The 20,955-nt window shown below is 46.9% G+C and overlaps 1 protein-coding gene across 1 annotated transcript in view; it reads left to right on the forward strand.

Annotated features, from left to right (window-relative positions):
* The window catches only part of nsmfb (NMDA receptor synaptonuclear signaling and neuronal migration factor b), a 104,283-nt gene that overhangs the window by 19,399 nt on the left and 63,929 nt on the right, over positions 1 to 20,955 (forward strand). The window contains exon 3 of the mRNA XM_060841013.1: positions 5,370 to 5,831. Coding sequence (XP_060696996.1) covers positions 5,370 to 5,831 — 462 coding nt within the window. The remainder of the gene's footprint in view (positions 1 to 5,369; positions 5,832 to 20,955) is intronic.

Genomic DNA, 20,955 nt, shown 5'->3' on the forward strand with positions numbered 1-20,955 from the left:
CTTCAATTGTTTCCCCTGTTTATTTCCTCATCCTGACATTGCTAATTCCTCCTGTGATTCAAATCCATAGTCACTTTGCACTAAACCTTGTTGAGAAGACTCAGATAGGGGCACTTGAACCTCTGAGTCACAACATCATGTGTTGAAGATACACTTCATAGATTTGAGCACAAAGTCTCAGTCAAAACATTAACGTGATACTTAGAGAGTGCTACATTGTTGGTGGGTCAATATAGAGGGAGTACTGCATTGTCAGAGGGTCGATACTGAGGGAGTGCTGCACTGTCAGAGGGTCGGTACTGAGGGAGTGCTGCACTGTCAGAGGGTCGGTACTGAGGGAGTGCTGCACTGTCAGAGGGTCGGTACTGAGGGAGTGCTGCGCTGCCAGAGGGTCGGTACTGAGGGAGTGCTGCGCTGTCAGAGGGTCGGTACTGAGGGAGTGCTGCAATGTCAGAGGGTCGGTACTGAGGGAGTGCTGTGCTGTCAGAGGGTCGGTACTGAGGGAGTGCTGCGCTGTCAGAGGGTCGGTACTGAGGGAGTGCTGCGCTGTCAGAAGGTGGATACTGAGGGAGTGCTGCGCTGTCAGAGGGTCGGTACTGAGGGAGTGCTGTGCTGTCAGAGGGTGGATACTGAGGGAATTCTGTGCTGTCAGAGGGTCGATACTGAGGGAGTGCTGCGCTGTCAGAGGGCCAGTACCGAGGGAATGCTGCACTGTCAGAGGGTCGGTACTGAGGGAGTGCTGTATTGTCAGAGGGTCGGTACTGAGGGAGTGCTGCACTGTCAGAGGGTGGATACTGAGGGAGTGCTGCGCTGTCAGAGGGTCGGTACTGAGGGAGTGCTGCATTGTCAGAGGGTCGGTACTGAGGGAGTGCTGCGCTGTCAGAGGGTCGGTACTGAGGGAGTGCTGTTCTGTCAGAGGGTCGATACTGAGGGAGTGCTGCACTCTCAAAGGGTCGGTACTGAGGGAGTGCTGTGCTGTCAGAGGGTCGGTACTGAGGGAGTGCTGCGCTGCCAGAGGATTGGTACTGAGGGAGTGCTGCGCTGTCAGAGGGTCGGTACTGAGGGAGTGCTGCGCTGCCAGAGGATCGGTACTGAGGGAGTGCTGCGCTGTCAGAGGGTCGGTACTGAGGGAGTGCTGCGCTGTCAGAGGGTCGGTACTGAGGGAGTGCTGCGCTGTCAGAGGGTCGGTACTGAGTGAGTGCTGCGCTGTCAGAGAGTTGGTACTGAGGGAGTGCTGCGCTGTCAGAGGGTCGGTACTGAGGGAGTGCTGCGCTGTCAGAGGGTCGGTACTGAGTGAGTGCTGCGCTGTCAGAGAGTCGGTACTGAGGGAGTGCTGCGCTGTCAGAGGGTCGGTACTGAGGGAGTGCTGTGCTCTCAAGAGTCATTATTGAGGGAGTGCTACACCATCACAGTTTCAGTACTGACAGAGGGTCAGTAGAGACAGAGAGCTGCACTGTCAAAGGGTCAATATTGAGGGAATGTTGCACCAGCACATGGTTAGTACAAAGGGAGTGCTGCGCTGTCAGACAGTCAGTAGAGAAGGGGTATTACACTGTCAAAGGGTCAACACAGAAGGAGTGTCACTTTGTCAGATGGTCAGAACCAAGAGCCTGCTGCACTGTTGGGGAGGTGAACATTGAGGAAGTCTCGCTCAGTCAGAATGGTTGCTGAGAGAGTCCTGCATCTTTGAGGTGTTGGATTGAGGATCAGTGTTGATGCAGCACTGTACCATCAGAGGTTCTGTCCTACAGATGAGCTGTTAACCCAAACCTCATAACTATAAGATGTTATGACACTATTTTGAAGAAGAATTCTCACTGGTATTCTAATCACCAGAGATTCACGGAGGTCAGACAGATTGTTAGCTGATACACTGCTTGCTCTGCTGTATTGAAGATGTGTATCTGTGCAAATCAGCAGGAACATTTGATGTGAGCAAATTGTTAAGAATGTCCAATGAACAGATTTGAATTTATTACAAATATACAATGAACAGAAAAAAAAAAATCTAATCAGTCAGAAGTGATTTACTTTATACTTTGAGGTGGTTAGTTGTTTCTGAGAGTCCAGGAAAGGAAAGTTATTTTCTAGCTGTGTGTTATGTAACGTGAAAATAACTAAAGATCTAATGCTGTTATTTGATAGGAGACATTGCTGGCCCTGGGTGAGTGAGTGTAACAGGATCATACATTGTGTTAGTGCTGCTGTTATATTATATTCTATGACGTAGGTTAACCACCTGTTGCTCTCTCACCAGCTGAGCAAGGAGAATGTACGAAATCTCGCAGCTTCATTATGTCCTCCTCGAATCAGAATTTGATATTGTGGTGAAAAAGGTTCCTGCAGGAAATTTAGATCAAACTGGAACAGTAATTATCAAGATTCATATCTAACTGTGAATCTATTTTATACTTCCATCCATTAAAATTGTTGATAAGCTGACCTGGTTGAATCAGCAGTTTTGTATAAATTCTGAACAGTAGCAGCAGTTTCTAAACAGAACCTAGATTACAAATCCCTGGACTCATTTGGAAATGTAGATGCCTCAAGCCATGTCCTGGACTGAAAAAGCGACTGCATTTCCAAACTCTGTTCAGCTGCACACTGCAAACAGTGACCAGTAGATGTTGCCAATACTGAGGGAATGCTGCACTGTTGCAGGGTCAGTACAGAGGGAGTACTGCATTGTCAGATGGTCAGTATAGAGTGAGTGTTGCAGAGGGTCGGTACAGGGGAAGTGCTGCACTCTCAGAGGATCAGTACTGAGTATATGCTGCACTATCACATGGTCAGTACAGAGGGAGTGCTGCAGTGTTGCAGGGTCACACAGGGGGAGTGCTGCACTGTTAGAGGGCCAGAAACAGTAGCCTGGTTCAATGTCTCCTCCTGCCATGTCAACATACCAGGCACCAGCTGGGAACCATGTGGTATAAGCTGAGTCTGTTCCTGGCCTCTGCCAAGAGCCCCACAGATGAGATCCACTGGGGAACCAGTTAATATTGATGGCTAGGGTGTCCCAAAGTACACAGCACCCAGGGTGAACTGTTTTAAATTCACTGCAGTAATGTAGATGGCGTAGTTAGTCATCTGTTTACAGCAAGTTCCCATAAACAGCAATGAGACAAGGGCGGCACGGTGGTTAGCACTGCTGCCTCATAGCGCCAGAGACTGGGGTTCAATTCCCGCCTCAGGCAACTGTCTGTGTAGAGTTTGCACATTCTCCCCGTGTCTGCGTGGGTTTCCTCCGTGTGCTCTGGTTTCCTCCCACAGTCCAAAGATGTGCAAGTTAGGTGAATTGGCCGTAGATTAGGTGAAGGGGTAAATGGAGCGGAATGGGTCTGGCTGGGTTGCTGTTTGGAGGGTCGGTGTGGACTTGTTGGACCGAAGGGCCTGTTTCCACACTGTAAGTAATCTAATCTAATCAAATGCCCACACCATTTACAAACATAGAAAATAGAAGGCGAAGGCTATTCAAGCCTATCCCACCATTCATTTTGATCATAGCTGATGATCCAACTCAGTCCTCTGTTCCCACTTTCTCCCCATATCTTTCAATTCCTTTAGCCCTAAGGACTATATGTAACTCCTTGAAAACGTTCAATGCAAAATTCCACAGACTCAGCACTGGGAGAGGAAATGTCTCTTAGTTTCAGTCCTAAACAGCCTACCCTATACCTTTAAACTGTGATCCTTAGTTCTGGACTCCCAGTCATTAGGAATACAGTTCCAGTATTTACCCTGTTCAGTCCTGTTAGAATTGTTTCCATGAGACCCTTCCTAATTTTTCTAAACTGAAGAGAATATAGTCCTAGCAGAGCCTCTCTTCACACATCAGTCCTGTCATCGCAGGAATCAGGCTGGTAAACTTCTGTTACGCTCCCTCCATCATCAGAACATTTTTCCTCAGATAAAGAGAACAAAACTGTACACAGTACTCAGGTGTGGTATCAGCTGTGCACTGCACAACTGCAGCAAGACAGCCCTGATCCTGAACTCAAGCTGTCATGTTGTTTGCCTACCACGCTGTCTGCTGCACCTGCCTGCTTACTATCAGCAACTGATTAGATTAGATTACTTACAGTGTGGAAACAGGCCCTTCGGCCAAACAAGTCCACACCGACCCGCCAAAGCGCAACCCACCCATACCCCTACATTTACCCCTTACCTAACACTACAGGCAATTTAGCATGGCCAATTCACCTGACCTGCACATCTTTGAATTGTGGGAGGAAACCGGAGCACCCGGAGGAAACCCACGCAGACACTGGGAGAACGTGCAATCTCCACACAGTCAGTCACCTGAGTCGGGAATTGAACTCGGGACTCTGGCGCTGTGAGGCAGCAGTGCTAACCACTGTGCCACCATGCCGCCCAATGGTGTTCAAGAAGCTAGCCTTTCATTGCATCTTCCCCTTTCCCAATTTGTTTGCCTGTTTTTGTGACCAAAGTGGATAATGTCACATTTATTCACATCATTCTGCATGTGTCATTCATTTGGACACTCACTCAACTTGTCGAAATCACACTGAAGCATCTCTGCACCCTCCTCACAGCTCACCCTTCCCCCCAGCTTTTGTGTCACCTACTTTTCTGGAGACATTACATTTAATTCTCATATCCAAATATTAATATATATTGTTATTAGCTGGCGTCCAAGCACTGGCCCCTGCAGTATCCCACTAGTCACTGCCTGCCACTTAAAAAAAGACCCATTTATTCCCACTCCTTTTCTGTGCTAACCAGTGCTCTATGCATGTCAGCACTTTACTCCCAGTCCCACGTGTTTAAATTTACAGGCTAATCTCTTAAGTGGGACTTTATCAAAAATCTTCTGAAATTCCAAGTAAACCACACTCATTAGCTCCCCTTATCTGCTCCACGAGTTACATCCTTGAGCTCAGTACATATGTCAAACACGATTTCCCTTTCGTAAAACCATACTGACTCTTTGTCCGATCCCATCCATGTGTTTTACTGATTGATGGATTAACTATTGATCAAGAGGAAAGAGCGTTCTTCTTTGTGCACAGTAATGGCCGGGGCCAGACCCCAGATAGACATCTCATCTGCAGCATTGGTGCTTCTGCTAGTGCAGCACACCCTCAGTCCTGCACCCGCAGGGTCGGCTTCTCTGAGGCTGGTGTACCCCAGGTCTTGAAATAAGGGTTGGCCCCACAACCTTCCCTCTCAGAGGTGGGTGCGCTATCAACTGAGCTGAGGTGCAGTTCTCCAGGGAGATTTGAGGTGAGAGGAGAACTTCGACAAAGCTCCTGCAGGGAAGAAGTGTGTGTCTACATACACACATTTTATATATATATATCTATCTATATATATATATGTACTTGTGTATGTCTTCCCTTACCTTTCAGATCACCTGGTGGCTGAGACCTTGATGGACCCAGAGGATTCCTCGGAGATCCAACAGCCCGCACAGAACAAGCGCCGCCTCTCCATGATCTCTCAGGGAAGGTTCGACCGCAGTTTTTCGGAGGAAGGGTCGGAGAAGCCGGCCGACGGCCAGAAGCCGCGGGTCTACACCATCTCGGGAGAGAGCCAGTTGCTGTCGGAGACCGAGGGGACGGCGGCAGCGGCGGCGAGCACCCCCGGCAAGGAGGCGCGGCCCCCGAAGGCGTCCGGAGGTGGAGGTGGAGGTGGAGTGCGCTGCAGGAGCTGGGCGGGCAGCAGGCAGAGCTCCAGGGAGTGCCCGGGCTGTGCGAAGGGCGCGGGCTCCTCGCAGCTGCTGACCGTTGAGGGCGAGCACGTGCAGGGGCGCGAGGCCGCCCGCCACCGCAAGAAGCTCGAGCGCATGTACAGTATGGACAGAGTGTCCGGTGAGTACTGGGGAAGTACAGAGACAGAGCTACGGTCAGCAAGCTAAGCATTGACAGCTGCTCTAGGATCTTCGCAGGAGGCAGGGAGCAGGCCAATCAAGCCTGAAGGTAGACCCAGAGTTGGAAATAGACCCCGAGTCGGAAATAGACCCACAACATGAAGGTAGATCCCAAGTCTAAGGTAGACCCACAGCATGAAGGTAGACCCAGAGTCGGAAATAGACCCACAACATGAAGGTAGACCCAGAGTCGGAAATAGACCCACAACATGAAGGTAGATCCCGAGTCTAAGGTAGACCCACAGCATGAAGGTAGACCCAGAGTCGGAAATAGACCCACAACATGAAGGTAGACCCAGAGTCTCAAATAGACCCACAACATGAAGGTAGACCCAGAGTCTCAAATAGACCCACAACATGAAGGAAGACCCCTGGCTTGAAGGTAGACCCAGAGTCTAAAGTAGACCTATAACCTGTAGGTGTACTCCAGACCCAAAGGTAGACCCAGGACATGAAGGTAGACTTATGACCTGAAGATGGATCCATATCTTTAAGAGGTAGATCCAGGACCTGATGAAGATCCACCACCTGAATAAAGCAAAGACTTGCAGATGATGGAGACCTGAAGAAAAAAACGGAACTTTTTGGCGAAACTCAGCCAGACTGACAGCATTCAATGGGAAGAAAGCAGAGTTAACACTTCAAATCCGGTAACTCTTCATCAGAATTGGTTCAGAACCTGCAGGTAAACCTACGAGATGGGGAACGGGGAAAAATTATGGCTGTAAGAGCTGCTCTTTTGTTTGAGACATTAACAGTGTCGGAGCTAGTTTCCTCACATTCTAGGATTGGTATTTACTGTTTTATAAGCGGTTACATTGGTTTGGAACTTTGGGAAATAAAATTAAAACAACAGCACTTCAAAAAGGAGGAAGACAGACAATGGTAGTGACCACATGGGCAGTGATTCAAAGGTAGAAAGAAGTCGACACTGCTGTCTGACCCAGCAGTAACCTGCACAGCTGCTGCCTTTGCTGCCTGGTTTCAAGTATCTCTGGACATTGTTCTAAGAAAATAAACAGTTGACCTTGGAGAAACCTGTGTGCGGGAGTGCACGACAGCGGAGTAGCTAAGTGACTTTTAAAGTGTAACCTTGCTGGTTTTCTTCTGTAAATCTACAATAGTGAATAGAGTGGGTTTTAAAATTATATGTTATTGAGATCTGTCTTTTAACCTCTAAAACTATAAAAACATAGGTACTCAGCCTGCCTGGAATAGTATTTTTAGAGCAGTAAGACTGTGCTATTTTGTGGGTCTGTAGCTTATTAAAATGCAAAGATTAGGGAGTGGGAGATTAGGGAGTGCTTCCTGGTTACTGATGATCATGTCAGCAGGAAGTGTGTTTGGTTGCGAATCCTATCTAATTGCATGGATCTGTTGGAGTGACAGAGGCAATGAGGAATCAGGTCCGGAGGGAGTGTGATGGATGGCGGTTGCAGGGAGGGAGATAAACTGAAGGTACAGTCAGATAGATGGGTTAACTCCAAGAAAGATAGGAGAGAGAGAGGCAGGTAGTGCAGGAGTCTCTTGTGGCTCTCCCCATCTCAAACAAGAATGCTGTTTTGGAAAATGTAGGGAGTGATGCACTCTCTGGGGAATGTAGCACTGACAGCCAGGTTTCTGGTACTAAGACTGGCTCTAATGTAACAAGGGATACACCAAGTTTGAAACAATCAAACAGTCGATAGGGGACTCGCTAGTCAAAGGCATAGTCAGGCGATTCAGCAGCCAACAGCGAGCTATCCGAATGATGTGTTGCCTCCCTGGCGCCAAGATCAAAGATATCTCAGGGAGAGTGCAGAATATTCTCAAAGGAGAAAAGGACCAGCAGGAGGTCGTTGTACACATTGGAACTAATGACATAGGAAGATAAAAATATGAGAGTCTGTGGAGATAATATAGGACGTTAGGCAGGAATTTAAAAAGTAGGTCCTCGAGGGTGGCAATTTCTGGATTAGTCAGTGTGCGACGGGCTAGTGAGGGTAGGATTAGGAGGATAGAGCAGATGAATGCGTGGCTGAGGTGCTGGTGCAAAGGAGAGCGATTCACATTTTTGAATGTCTTCCGGATTGAGGTGGCCTGTATAAGAAGGATGGATTGCATTTGAATTGGAAGGGGATTAATATCCTGGCTGGGAGATTTGTTAGATAAACAAGGTTTGGGGGGAGATAGTAAGGAAAGAGATAAGTCTGAGACCTGGTACAGTTGGGAAAAGAAGTAAGTTAAACAGAGCAGGCAGGAACAAAGTAGAGACTGAAAAATTAAACTGCATCTATTTCAAAGTCTAGCAAATAAGACAGATGAACTCTGAGCATGGTCAGGAACATGGGATTGAGATATCGTTACAAAAACAGAGATGTGGCTCACGGATGGACAGGACTGGCAGCTTAATGTTCCACTGTATAGATGCATTAGGAAGAACTGAAAGTGGAGCGAAAAGAGGGGGAGTGGCTTTTTTGATTAAGGATCACATTACGGCTGTGATTAGGGATAACATTACTGTTGTATTTAGGGAGGATATTCTTGGGAATATGTCCAGGAAAGTTACTTAGCTGGAACTAAGAAACAAAGGGATGATCACCTTATTGGGATTGTACTATAGACCTTGAGAAAGTGAGGCCTGCAGATACTGGAGATCAGTGTTGACACGTGTGGCACTGAAAAGCACAGCAGGTCAGGCAGCAGGAGAGCTGACATTTTGAGCATAAGTTCTTCAGGAATGTTAGGGGGGGTGGCTGAGAGATAAATAGAAGGTCGGGCTGGGAGAAAGATAGCTGGAAAGGTAGGTGCAGGTGGAGGTGTTGATGGTGATAGGTCGGAGCGAATAGGTAGGGAAGGAAATTGGACAGCTGGGGCAATTCAAGAAGGCAGTGCCGAGTTGGAGGGTCGGATCTGGGATGAAGTGGGGGGAGTGGAGATGAGGAAACTGGTGACATTGACGTCGATGCCGTATGGTTGGAGGGACTCAAGGCAGAAGATAAGATGCTATTCCTTCAGGCGTCGGGTGGCTAGGGTTCAGTGGTGGAGGAGGCCTAGGACTTGCACGTCCGTGGTGGAGTGGGAAGAGGAGTTGAAGTGGTCAGCCATAAAGCAGTGGGCTGCTTGGTCCCAGACATGTTCCCAGAAACGTTCTGCGAGTTGGTGTCCTGTTTCCCCAATGTAGAGGAGACCGCACCGAGAGCAATAGACACAGAAGATGAGGTGTTTAAATGTTCAGGAAAATATTTGCTTTCTGTGAAAGGATGCTTTGGGGCCTTGGACGGAGGTAAGGGGAGAGGTGCGGGTGCAGATTTCACATGTCTTGCGGTGGCAAGGGAAGGTGGAGGATGGGTTGGTGGGGGATGTGGACCTAACGAGGGAGTCGTGGAGGAACTGGTCTCTGTGGAATGCTGATAGGGATGGGGAGGGTTGGGAAGGGAAATGTATCTCTGGTGGTGGGATCTGACTGTAGGTGGCAAAATGGCAGAGGATGATGCGCTGTATTCGGAGGTTGGTGGGGTGGAAGGTGAGGGCCAGTGGCCTCTTTACTTATAGAAACCCTCTGGTCCTCACCTTCCACCCCACCAACCTCCGGATACAGTACATCATCCTCAGCCATTTCCATCACCTACAGTCAGACCCACTACAATTCCCTCCCCACCCCTATCAGCATTCCGCAGAGACCATTCCCTCTGCGACTCCCTCATTAGGTCCATATCCCCCACCAACCCATCCTTCACACCTGGCATCTTCCCTTGCCGCCGCAGGACGTATAAAATCTGCGCCTGCATCTCTCCCCACACCTCAGAGCAAGGCCCCAAAGGATCTCTACACATTTGGCAGAGATTTTCCTGCACATCCAAAGACCCTCATTAGAGTCAGAGACAGAGTGTTGTTTTTAGGATGAAGAGCAAGGCTGGTAGGTATAGGGAATTCTGGATAACTAGAGAAGTTGTGGTTCTAGAACATAGAACAATACAGCACAGACCCGGCCCTTCGGCCCTCGATGTTGCGCCCCTGTGAATTAATCTCCCCGACACTATCCCATCTTCATCCATGTGCTTATCCGAAGGTTGTTTAAATGCCCCTAATGTGGCTGGGTTAACTACATTGGCAGGCAGGGCTTTCCATGCCCTTACCACTCTCTGAGTAAAGAACCTGTCTCTGACATCTGTCTTAAATTTATCACCCCTCAATTTGTAGCTATACAAGCTGACATCGTCATCCTCAAGAAAAAGACTTTCACTGTTTACCCTATCTAATCCTCTGATCATCTTGTATGTCTCTATCACATCCCCTCTTAGCCTTCTACTCTCCAATGAGAACAGACCCAAGTCTCTCAGCCTTTCCTCGTAAGACCTTCCCTCCAGACCAGGCAACATCCTGGTAAATCTCCTCTGCACCTTTTCCAATGCTTCCACATCCTTCTTGTAATGGGGCAACCCAAGCTGTACACAATATTCCAAGTGCGGCCACACTAGTGTTTTGTATAGTTGCAGCATGACGTTGTGGCTCCAGAACTCAATCCCTCTCCCAATGAAACCTAACACACCGTATGCCTTCTTAACAGCACTGTCATCCTGGGTGGCAACTCTCAGGAATGTATGTTCATGGACTGCAAGGTCTCTCTGCACATCCACACTACCAAGAATCTTTCCATTTATCCAGTATTCTGCCTTCCTGTTATTCTTCCCAAAGTGAATCACCTCACATTTATCTCACTTTCCACCTTTCAGCCCAATTTTGCAGTTTATCCAAGTCCCACTGCAACCCGCAACATTCTTCCACACTGTCCACTACTCCACCGACTTTAGTCTCATCTGCAAACTCACTAACCCATCCACCTATACCTACATCCAAGTCATTTTTATAAAATGACAAACAGCAATGGTCCCAAAACAGATCCTTGTGGCACACCATAGTAACTGGACTCCAGGCTGAATATTTTCCATCAACCACCTCTCACTGCCACCTTACAGAAAGCCAGTTTCTAATGCAAACTGCTAAGTCACCTTCAATCCCATGCCTCTGCATTTTATCCAATAGCCTGCCCTGGGTCCCTCCAACCATACGGCATCGACGTCAATGTCACCAGTTTCCTCATCTCCCCTCCCCCCACTTCATCCCAGATCCGACCCTCCAACTCGGCACTGCCTCCTTGAACTGCCCTGCCTCATCCACATGCTTGGTCACCTTCTCATAAAACCCAGTGAGATGTGTGAGACATGACCAGCCCTTGATGAATTCATGTTGACTATTTCTAATTTGTTGCTTGCTAGATGATTATAAATCCTATCTCTGATAACCCTTTCCAAAACTTTTCCTGCAACAGATGTAAGGCTCACAGGTCTATAATTACCTAGGTCATCTCTACTCCCCTTCTTGAACAAGGGCATAACATTTGCACAAGCCTGTAGACAATGACAGCTCAAAGATCAAGGCCAAAAACTCCAACATCTCCTCCCTAGCTTCCCTGAGAATCCTTGGATAAATCCTATCCAGGGATTTATCTTTTTTCACGCCTTCTGGAATTGATAACACCTCCTCCCTACTAACCATGATCCTTTCTGGTCTAATATCCATATCTCATTCTTCTCCTCTGCAATATTCTCTTTTTCCTGAGTAAAAACAGATGAGAAATATTCATTTAGCACCTCTCCGATCTCTTCAGGGTACACATACAACTGCTCAAGTCCTCTCCTTGCTCTTTTTAATTCTCTCATTAAATCCTTCCTAGCTAATCTGTAACTCCATCGCCTCATCTGAACCATCTTGTCTCAACGTCACATAAGCCTTCTTCTTCCGCTTAACAAGAGGCACAATTTCTTTAGTAAACCATGGTTCCCTTACCTTATCACTGTCTACCTTATAGACAGCAGAAATGGAGGGATTCCCTAGAAGAGCATGAAGACAGTTGGAGTATACATAAGAGGGAAATCAGGAGGACAAAAAGGGGACATGAGATAGCTTTGGCAAATAGTGTTAAGAAGAATCTCAAGGGATTTTCTAAATACATTAAGGACAAAAGGGTAACTAGGGAGAGAATTGGACCCCTTAAAGATCAACAAGGCCACCTATCTGTGGAACCACAGGAAATTGGGAAGACAATAAGTGAGTATTTTCCATCACTATTTTCTGTGGAGAACGAGATGGAAGATAGAGAACATGGGAAAATAAATAACGACATCTTGAAAAATGTCCAAATTACAGAGGAGGAGATGCTGGAAGTCTTAAAATATGTAAAGGTGGATAAATTCCTGGGACTAATCAGGTATGCCCTAGAACTCCGTGGGAAGCGAAGGAAGTAATTGCTGGGTCCCTTGCTGAGATATTTGTATCATTACTAGCCACAGGTGAGGAGCTGGAAGACTGAAGATTGGTTAACGTGCCATTATTTAAGAAAGGTGATAAGGAAAAGCCAGCGAACTATAGACTGGTGAGCTTGACGTCGGTGGTGGGCCAGTTGTTGGAAGAAATATTGAGGGACAGGATTTACATGTATTTGGAAAGGCAGTGATTGATTAGGGATTGTCAGCATGACTTTGTACATGGGACAGCGTGTCTCACGAACTTGATTAAGTTTTTTGAAGAAGTAACAAAGAGGATTGATGAGGGCAGAGCGGTGGATGTGATCCATATAGACTTCAGTAAGGTTCCTCAAAGTAGACTGGTGATGAGGTTAGGTCACATGGAATACAGGGAGAGCTAGCCATTTGGATACAGAACTGGTTCGAAAGTAGAAGATAGAGGGTGGTGGTGTAGGTCTGCTTTTCAGACTGGAGGCCTGTGACCAGCAGTGTGCTACAGGGTTGGTGCTGGGCCCACTGCTTTTCATCATTTATATAAAATGATTTGGATAGGAACGGAGGACATATGCTTAGTAAGTTTGCAGGTGACACCAAAATTGGTGGTGAAGAAGGCATTTGGTATGCTTGCCTTTATTGGTCAGAGCATTGGGTACAGGAGTTGTGGCGGTACTATGAACCTGCACTCCAAGATCTCTTTGTTCAGCAACAATCCTCAGGACCTTACTATTGATTAAGCCACTATTAGAATACTGCGAGTAAGTCTGGTCTTCTGACTATAGGAAGGATGCTGTGAAACATGAAAGGGTTCAAAAAAGATGTTGCCACGGTCGCAGGGTTTGAGCTATAGGGAGAGGCTGAATAGGCTTTGGCTATTTTCTGTGGAGCTATGGAGGCTGAGGGGTGACCTTACAGAGGTTTATAAAATCATGAGGGACATCGATAAGATAAATAGACAAGGTCTTTTCCCTGGGGTGGGAGAGTCCAGAACTAGAGGGCATCGTTTTAGGGTGAGAGGGGAAAGATTTAAAAGGGACCTAAGGGGCACCTTTGCGTGTATGGAATGAGCTGCCAGAGGAAGTGGTGGAGGCTAGTACAATTACAACATTTAAAAGACATAAGGGTGGGTATTTGAATAAGAAGGGTTTAGAGGGATATGGCCAAATGCTGGCAAATGGGACTAGATTTATTTAGGATATCTAGTCGGCATGGACAAGTTGAACCGAAGCATCTGTTTCTGTATATCTCTATGGCCCTACGAGTCTAATTGAAGGTAGACTCACAGTGGCATGAGGGCTGGAGTTCCACACTTTTGACTCAATGGCATTGAAGGAACTGCAATATGTTGCCAAGTTAGGATGGTGAGTGACTTGGAGAGAAACTCGCAATCGCTGGAATCCCCGTGTATCTGCTACCGTGGTCCTTCCATAAGGAGGTGGTTGTCGGCTTGGAAGGCGCTGTTTGGAGGGGTTTTGTGACTTTCTGTAGTTTATAAATGGCACACATTGCTTCTGATGAGGGTTGTGGTCTCAGCTACCTGTTGCCCTCCTAAACCTGGGCTTCCTTGTCAATCAAAAATCTGTCGAGCTCTGCTGTCAATGCATTCAATGATTCAGTCCCCACTGGGAAAGAGAATCCAACAGAGCAGCAACCATCTCTGTTCCCTGGAGAATAGGGACAGTTGTTACTTCTTGACTACCCCTCCCCCCATATCAAGTTCCAAAACAATTGCATTACCGTTCTGACACTATGGCTGCAATCTTATTGAGAAATAATTTGCTGTTGGTTGCTAGGAAACTGCAGTCAGCATGTTCTGTGTAGTAACATATTCCAGGTAACTGGGTTACAATATGCTGTAGAACCACAACAAAACAGATGTACTTGCAATCCTAAGTGCTCTGGGCTGGAAGAGTGAAATGCAGATATGAACTGGGGTCTTCCAACTGGGGTAGTTATGATCAGAACCTGCTGTTTACCACAATAAACTCAATCGCCAACTTTTACAATTGCCTCCTCCTGAAACCTTCCCTCCATCGAAAGCTCAGAGTAGGGGATGTTCATTGATGATTTGCACAATGGTCAGCACCATTCAGAATTCCCGAGGCTGTCCATGTCCCTTGGCAGTATCAAGGCTTGGGCTGACAAGTGAAGAGTAAAATTCACATCACCCAAATACTAGGTAATGACCATCTCCTGCAAGACAGAATCTGACCATTGCCCCAAGGCATTCAGTGGCACCACTATCACTGAATTCCCAATTATCAACATTCTGGGGATTACCATTGATCAGAAACTCAATTGCACTCAAGAATAGGTGGCTTCAAGAGTAGGTCAGAGCCTAGGAATATTGCAGCAGGTAACTCGACTCTCCAAAGTCCAGGGCACAAATCAGGAATGTGATGGAATACTCCACAGTTGGCTGAGTGTGTGCAGCTCCAACAACACTCAAACATCCGCTCCCTGTACCACTGATGCTCAGTAGCAGCAGTGTGTACCATGTACAAAATGTACTGCAGAAACGGAGAAGGCTCCTCAGACAACACTTTCCAAACCTATGATTGCGACAAAGGCAGCAGATATATAGGAGAAAGTGAGGACTGCAGATGCTGGAGAGCAGAGTTGAAAAATGTGTTGCTGGAAAAACACAGCAGGTCAGGCAGCATCCGAGGAGCAGGAGAATTGACGTTTCGGGCGTAAACTCTTCTTCAGGAATGTTCAGATATGTAGGAACACTACCACCTGCAAGTTCCCCTCCAAGCCACTCCCCATCCTGACTTGGAAATATATTACTGTTCCTTCACTGTTGCTGAGTCAAAGTTCTGAAACTCCCTCCCTAAAAGCATTGGAGGGTCTACCTACAGCACATGGACTGCATTGGTTCAAAAGGCAGCTCATTATCACCTTCTCAAGGGCATTTGTTGATAGCGTACAAATGTTAATGACACCGCATCCCATGGGGGAATCCAATCAAAACACTAGGAAAATAGACTGTGGGACTCCTCTGAGGATGAAGGTGGCACTGCAGCAATATTTATTGCTCAATTGTAATTATCCTTGAACAGTTCAAAGATGTGTAGGTCAGGTGAATTGGCCACGCTAAATTGACTGTAGTGTTAGGTGAAGAGGTTAATGTAGAGGAATGGGTCTGGGTGGGTTGCTCTTTGGAGGGTCAGTGTGGACTTGTTAGGCCGAAGGGCCTGTTTCCACACTAAGTAATCTAATCTAAAAGTAGCTTGCAGCCATTTTCAGAGGGTAGGTAAGAGTCAGGAACATTGTTGCTGTTTTGTAGGACACCAGTAAATCAGATGGGTTTTACAACAGTTGATGAGTTGTTGTGGCCATCACTGAGGCCATCTTTCAATTCCAGATTTTATGAATTAAATTCAAATTCCATCAGCTGCGGTGGAGAGACTTGAACCTGTGTTCCAAAAACGTGATCTTAGGCGTCAAGATTTCTAGTTCAATCACATTACCAGCAAAACACATTTTCCCCCACCATTGCTATTCAATCTGTTGGTTAGTGATGATTAGTGGAATTTGCTCCTGAGCAGTAAACAGTCAAAATAATCTGCTGATAAAGTGTGATTGTCTGTATCCAGGTGAATTACAATCCAGAGAGGAGACATGGGAGATTCTGGAGACGAGACTGCTGAAATCTAAAGGCTGATCTCTTTGGAGTCAAAGCATATCAAATTTTAGGAATAGATCCTTAGGATCTGACCACAGGTTTCCAAGGGTCACAGTGTCTCAATTTTATTCATTTATGGGACATGGGCATCGCAGGCTACTCAGCATTTATTGTCCATCTCTAGCTGCCCTTGAGAAAGTGGTGCTGAGCTGATTTCTTGAACTGCTGCAGTCCATGTGCTGTGGGTTGACCCAAAAGCCATTAGGGAGGGAATTCCAGGATTTTGACCCAGCGACAGTGAAGGAATGGCGATACATTTCCGAGTCAGAATGGTGCATGGCTGGGAGGGGAACTTGCCGAGAGTGGTATTCCTTTGTATCTGCTGCCCTTGTCCTTCTAAATGGAAGTGGTCAAGAGTTTGAAAGGAGCTGTGTTCCTAGCGTCAGGCCTATTTTTGTCGCCATTGTGTTTATGTGGGGAGTCCATTGAGTTCCTAGTCAATGGTAACCCTCAGGATGTTGATAGTGAGAGATTCACTGATGGTAACACCATTGAATGTCAAGGGATGGTGGTTAGATTGTCGCTCATTAGAGATGGTCAGTGTCTGGCATCCGTGTGACGCAAATGTTACTTACCACTTGTGATCTTTTGAAGAAGGGAAGGTCTTTGATGAAACAGACAGAAGATGGTTGGGCTGAGAACATTACCCTGAGAAACTCCTGCAGAGATGTCCTTGAGCTGAGATCACTGACCTCCAACGACCATAACCATCTTCCTATATGCAATATATGACTCCAACCAGCAGAGATAGCTATTGATTCCAGTTTTGCAAGGGCTCCTTGATGCCACACTCTGAATATGGCTTTGACGTCAAGGGCTGTCACTCACACTTCACCTCTGGAATTTAGCTCATTTCTCCATGTTTGAATCAAGGTTGTAATGAGATCCAGAGCTGAGTGGCCCTGAACTCAGAACCAGAACTTGGCACCACTGAGCAGGTTACTATTGATAGTAACTGATATGCTGCTTGATAGCACTGTTAATGACGCCTTCCATCGTTGTACCAATACTCGAGAGTAGACTGACAGGGTGGTAAATGGCCGGATTGGATTTTTGCTGCTTTTTGTGTACAGGACTCATGCCAAGATAATTTTCCGCATTGGGTAGATGCCAGCGTTGTAACTGTACTGGTGGAGGTGACGCAAGTGGCAAGTTCTGTAATGCAAGTCTTCAGTACTGTTGCCTGGATGTTGTCAGAGCCTATAGCCTTTGTAGTATCCAGTGCTTCCGACCATTTATTGATATCATGTGAATAAATGGGATTGGCTGAAGTCTGGTCGCTATAATGCTGGGGACCACTGGTAGAGGCCAAGATGGATCATTCATTTGGTACTTTTGGCTGAAGAATGTTGCATGCTTCAGCCTTATCTTTTGCACTGATATGCTGGGTTCTTCTGTTGTTGAGGATGGGCAAGGAAATCTTCTGATGATCGTCATGTACCATCCTCCCTCAGATGATGAATCAGTATTCCCCCATGTGGACCCTCCTCCAGTGAGTTGTTTAACTGTCCACAACCATTCGCGCCTGGATGTGGCCGGGTGCTCCATTTGTTGTTGGATCGTTTAGCTTTGTCTGGCATATGCTGTCTGGCACACAAGTCGCCCTGTTTGGTAGTTTCGCCAAGTTGACACCACATTTTTAGGTATACTGCTAAATATAGTGGTGCTGCTCTTGGCATGTCCTCCTGCACTTTCCACTGAACTCGAGCTGATTCCCTGGCTTGATGGTAATGGTTGAGTGGGGCATCTGTCGGGCCATGAGCTTACAGATTGTGTTGGAGTACAGTTCTGCTACTACTGATGGCCCTCGATGCATCATTAATGTGCAGCGTTGAGTTGCTAGATCTGTTAGAAGTCTGTCCCATTTAGCACATTGATAGTGCCACACAACACACTGGAGCGTATTGTCAATGTGAAGGCCGGACTTCATCTCCACAAGTGCTATGTGGTGGTCGCCCTTACCAATGCAGTCATGGATAGATGCATCTGCAGCTGACAGATTGGTAAGGATGAGGTCAGGTATGTTTTTCCCTCTTGTTGGTCCCCTCACCACCTGCTGCAGACCCAGTCTAGCAGTTATGTCCTTTACGATCCAACCAGCTCGAACAGTAGTGTTGCGTTGAGGCACTCCTGGGGATAGTCGTTAAATTGCCCCACTCAGAGTCGATTTTGTGACTTTGCCATCCTTAGTGCTTCCTCTAAATGTTCAACACGGGCGAATACTGATTGATCATCTGAGGGAGGATTGTACATGATGATCATCAGAAGGTTTCCTGGCCCATGTTTAACCTGAAGTCACAAGACGTCATGGGGTCTGGAGTCAATGCTAATGACTTTGGGGCAACTCTCTCCTACCACTGTGATGGTCCCTCTGCTGTGTCTGTCCTAATGCTGCATTTGCCAATGATAGTATCAGTAAGAGTGACCACAGCACAGTCCTTGTGGAGATGAAGTCCTGCCTTCAATTCAGTTGTGTGGCAGTATCATTGCGTTAAATGAGACAGACTTCAAATAGATCTAGCAACTCAACACTGGGCATCCATATCCACAATTGTACACCAGCACAATCTGCAACCTCATGGCTTGGTACATCTCCCTCTCAATGATTACCGTCAAGCCAGGGGATCAACTCTGGTTCAATGGAGAGTGCAGGAGGTTATGCCAGGAGCAGCACCAGACATACTTAAAAATGAGGTGTCAATCTGGTGAAGCTACAAAACATGACTATTTGCATGTCAAACAGCATATGCAGCAAGTGAGAGGCATAGCTAAGTGATATATCCAGGGATGGTGATGGTGGCGTCTGGGACATTGTCAGTAAGATATGACTCTGTGAGTATGGCTATGTCAGGCTGTTGCTTCACTAGCCTGTGAGACAGCTCTCCCCAAGTTTTGCACTAGCTCCCAGATGTTAGTTTGGAGGACTTTGCAGGGTCGACGGGGCTGTTTCTGTCTTTTCTGGTTGCTTGGTCGATGCCAGATGGTCCTTGAAGCTCAAGCAGTTTGATGTTCCTGCCTCATTTAAAGGGTAATCATTATGCCATCTTACCTAGATCCGCTCCTTCTGCCCCAGGAATCTAAGGCTGTCGCCTCCTTCATCATCTCTCTGGCTATGCCTTCATCTGTTCTAATGTGCAATTTCCATACTCACTAGCAAGTAGCAGCAGGCAGAATGCAAATGACATGCAGACTGGAAATGTTGCTAACTACAACTAGGGTAGTGATGGAGTTTGAGAAGACACAGACAGATTGGTGCAATACACGGATATTTGCAAATGAAATTTAGTGCAGAGAAGTGTGAAGTGTTTCATTCTGGGAAAGAAAAATGAAAAGAGGCAGTATAAAAAATGAGTTCAATTCCCTGCATATAAGTCATTGAAAATGGTACGGCAATGGATGAATGGACATCGCACAACAATCAACAGACCAGAGTGTTCCCTCCTAGTCGGAGAACACTTCAGCATCTGGGACATTCGGCCTTGGACCTTCGGGTTATCATCCTCCAAGGTGGACTTCGGGACAGGCAACAACGCAGAGTGGCCGAGGAGGGGCTGATAGCCAATTTTGATAGCCATGGCCTCAACCAGGACCTTGGGTTCATGTCACACTACAAGTGACCCCACTGCACTGCACGTGCATGTATATACACACACTCCCAAGCACACAGACCCATACACTCATGCAGACCCTTTCTCATACGCTCACACATACACTTCCACACTCACATGCACCTTCTCACAGCCTTGTACTCTTTTACACTCTCACTCTCACACATACACACATCTCTCACACCCCACACCCTCACACACACATCCACATGCACACGCGCGCGCACACACACGAATTGAATTGAATTTATTGTCCCGTGTACTGAGGCACATTGAAAAGCTTTGTCTTGTGAACAATACGGGCAGATCACAGAGTTAAATAGCATAGATAAGTAAATAATAGGTAAACAGCAGCAAATCCAAAACACAGGTACAGGCGAATGCCAAGAGTTTGTGAGTCCATTCAGTATTCTAACAACACTAGGGTAGAAACTGAGTGTGCTCAGGCTCCTGTACCTTCTCCCCGATGGTAGAGGTTGTAGAAAAGCATTGCCAGGGTGGGATGGATCTTTAAGAATGCTGGCGGCCTTTCTTTGACAGTGGACCTGGTAAATGTATTCTATAGATAGGAGGTTGGCCTTTGTGATTGTCGGGGCCAAATTCCCCACTCTCTGTAACCATCTCCGATCTTGAATGGTACAGTTGCCATACCAGGTGGTGATATATCCAGACAGAATGCTCTCGATGGCGCCCCATAAAAGTTGGCAAGGGTATTCACCGTCATGGCAAATTTCCTCAGCTGCCTGAGGAAGAAGAGACATTGTTGGGCCTTTGTAACTAATGTGTCCACATGCAGAGTCCAGGAAAGCTTGTTGTTGATCACCTCTCCCAGGAGTTTGACACTCTCCACTTGTTCCACCTCTGTGCTGTTAATGTGTAGGGGGACATGAGTAACATCCCGCCGAAAGTCAATAACGAGTTCCTTGGTTTTGCTGGCATTGAGAGCTAGGTTGTTCTCGGTGCACCATTTTTCCAGGTCTTCCAACACCCGTCTGTAGTCTGTTTCATCGCCATCTGAGATTCGACCGATTATGATGGTGTCATCAGCAAACTTGTAAATGGCATTAGTCTGGTATTTGGCGATGCAGTCATGGATATACAGTGAGTATAGTACAGGGCTGAGTACGCACCCTGGGGGGCTCCAGTGTTGAGCGTTAGTGATGATGAAATATTGTTCCTAATCTTCACTGATTGTGGCCTGTGGGTCAGGAAACTGAGGATCCAGTTGCAGAGAGTGGGGCTTAGTCCAAGATCACTGAGTTTAGTAATCAGTCTTGAGGGGATATTAGATTTGTGGGATGAATTTGTACTTGCAGAATTACATTTTATTTTGCTCAAAAACTGCATGAATCCATGTAAGATTCTGTAGATTCCTTTTTTAGATTAGAATCAGTCTGAACATTGGGGCACAGGCAGCCTCACACACACACAGGGCACCTCACACCTTCTGGGCTGATAGGACACCAATTGTTAAAGTTCCCTTGA

Source organism: Hemiscyllium ocellatum, chromosome 21, assembly GCF_020745735.1.
Source record: "Hemiscyllium ocellatum isolate sHemOce1 chromosome 21, sHemOce1.pat.X.cur, whole genome shotgun sequence".
Classification (NCBI taxonomy): Eukaryota; Metazoa; Chordata; class Chondrichthyes; order Orectolobiformes; family Hemiscylliidae; genus Hemiscyllium; species Hemiscyllium ocellatum.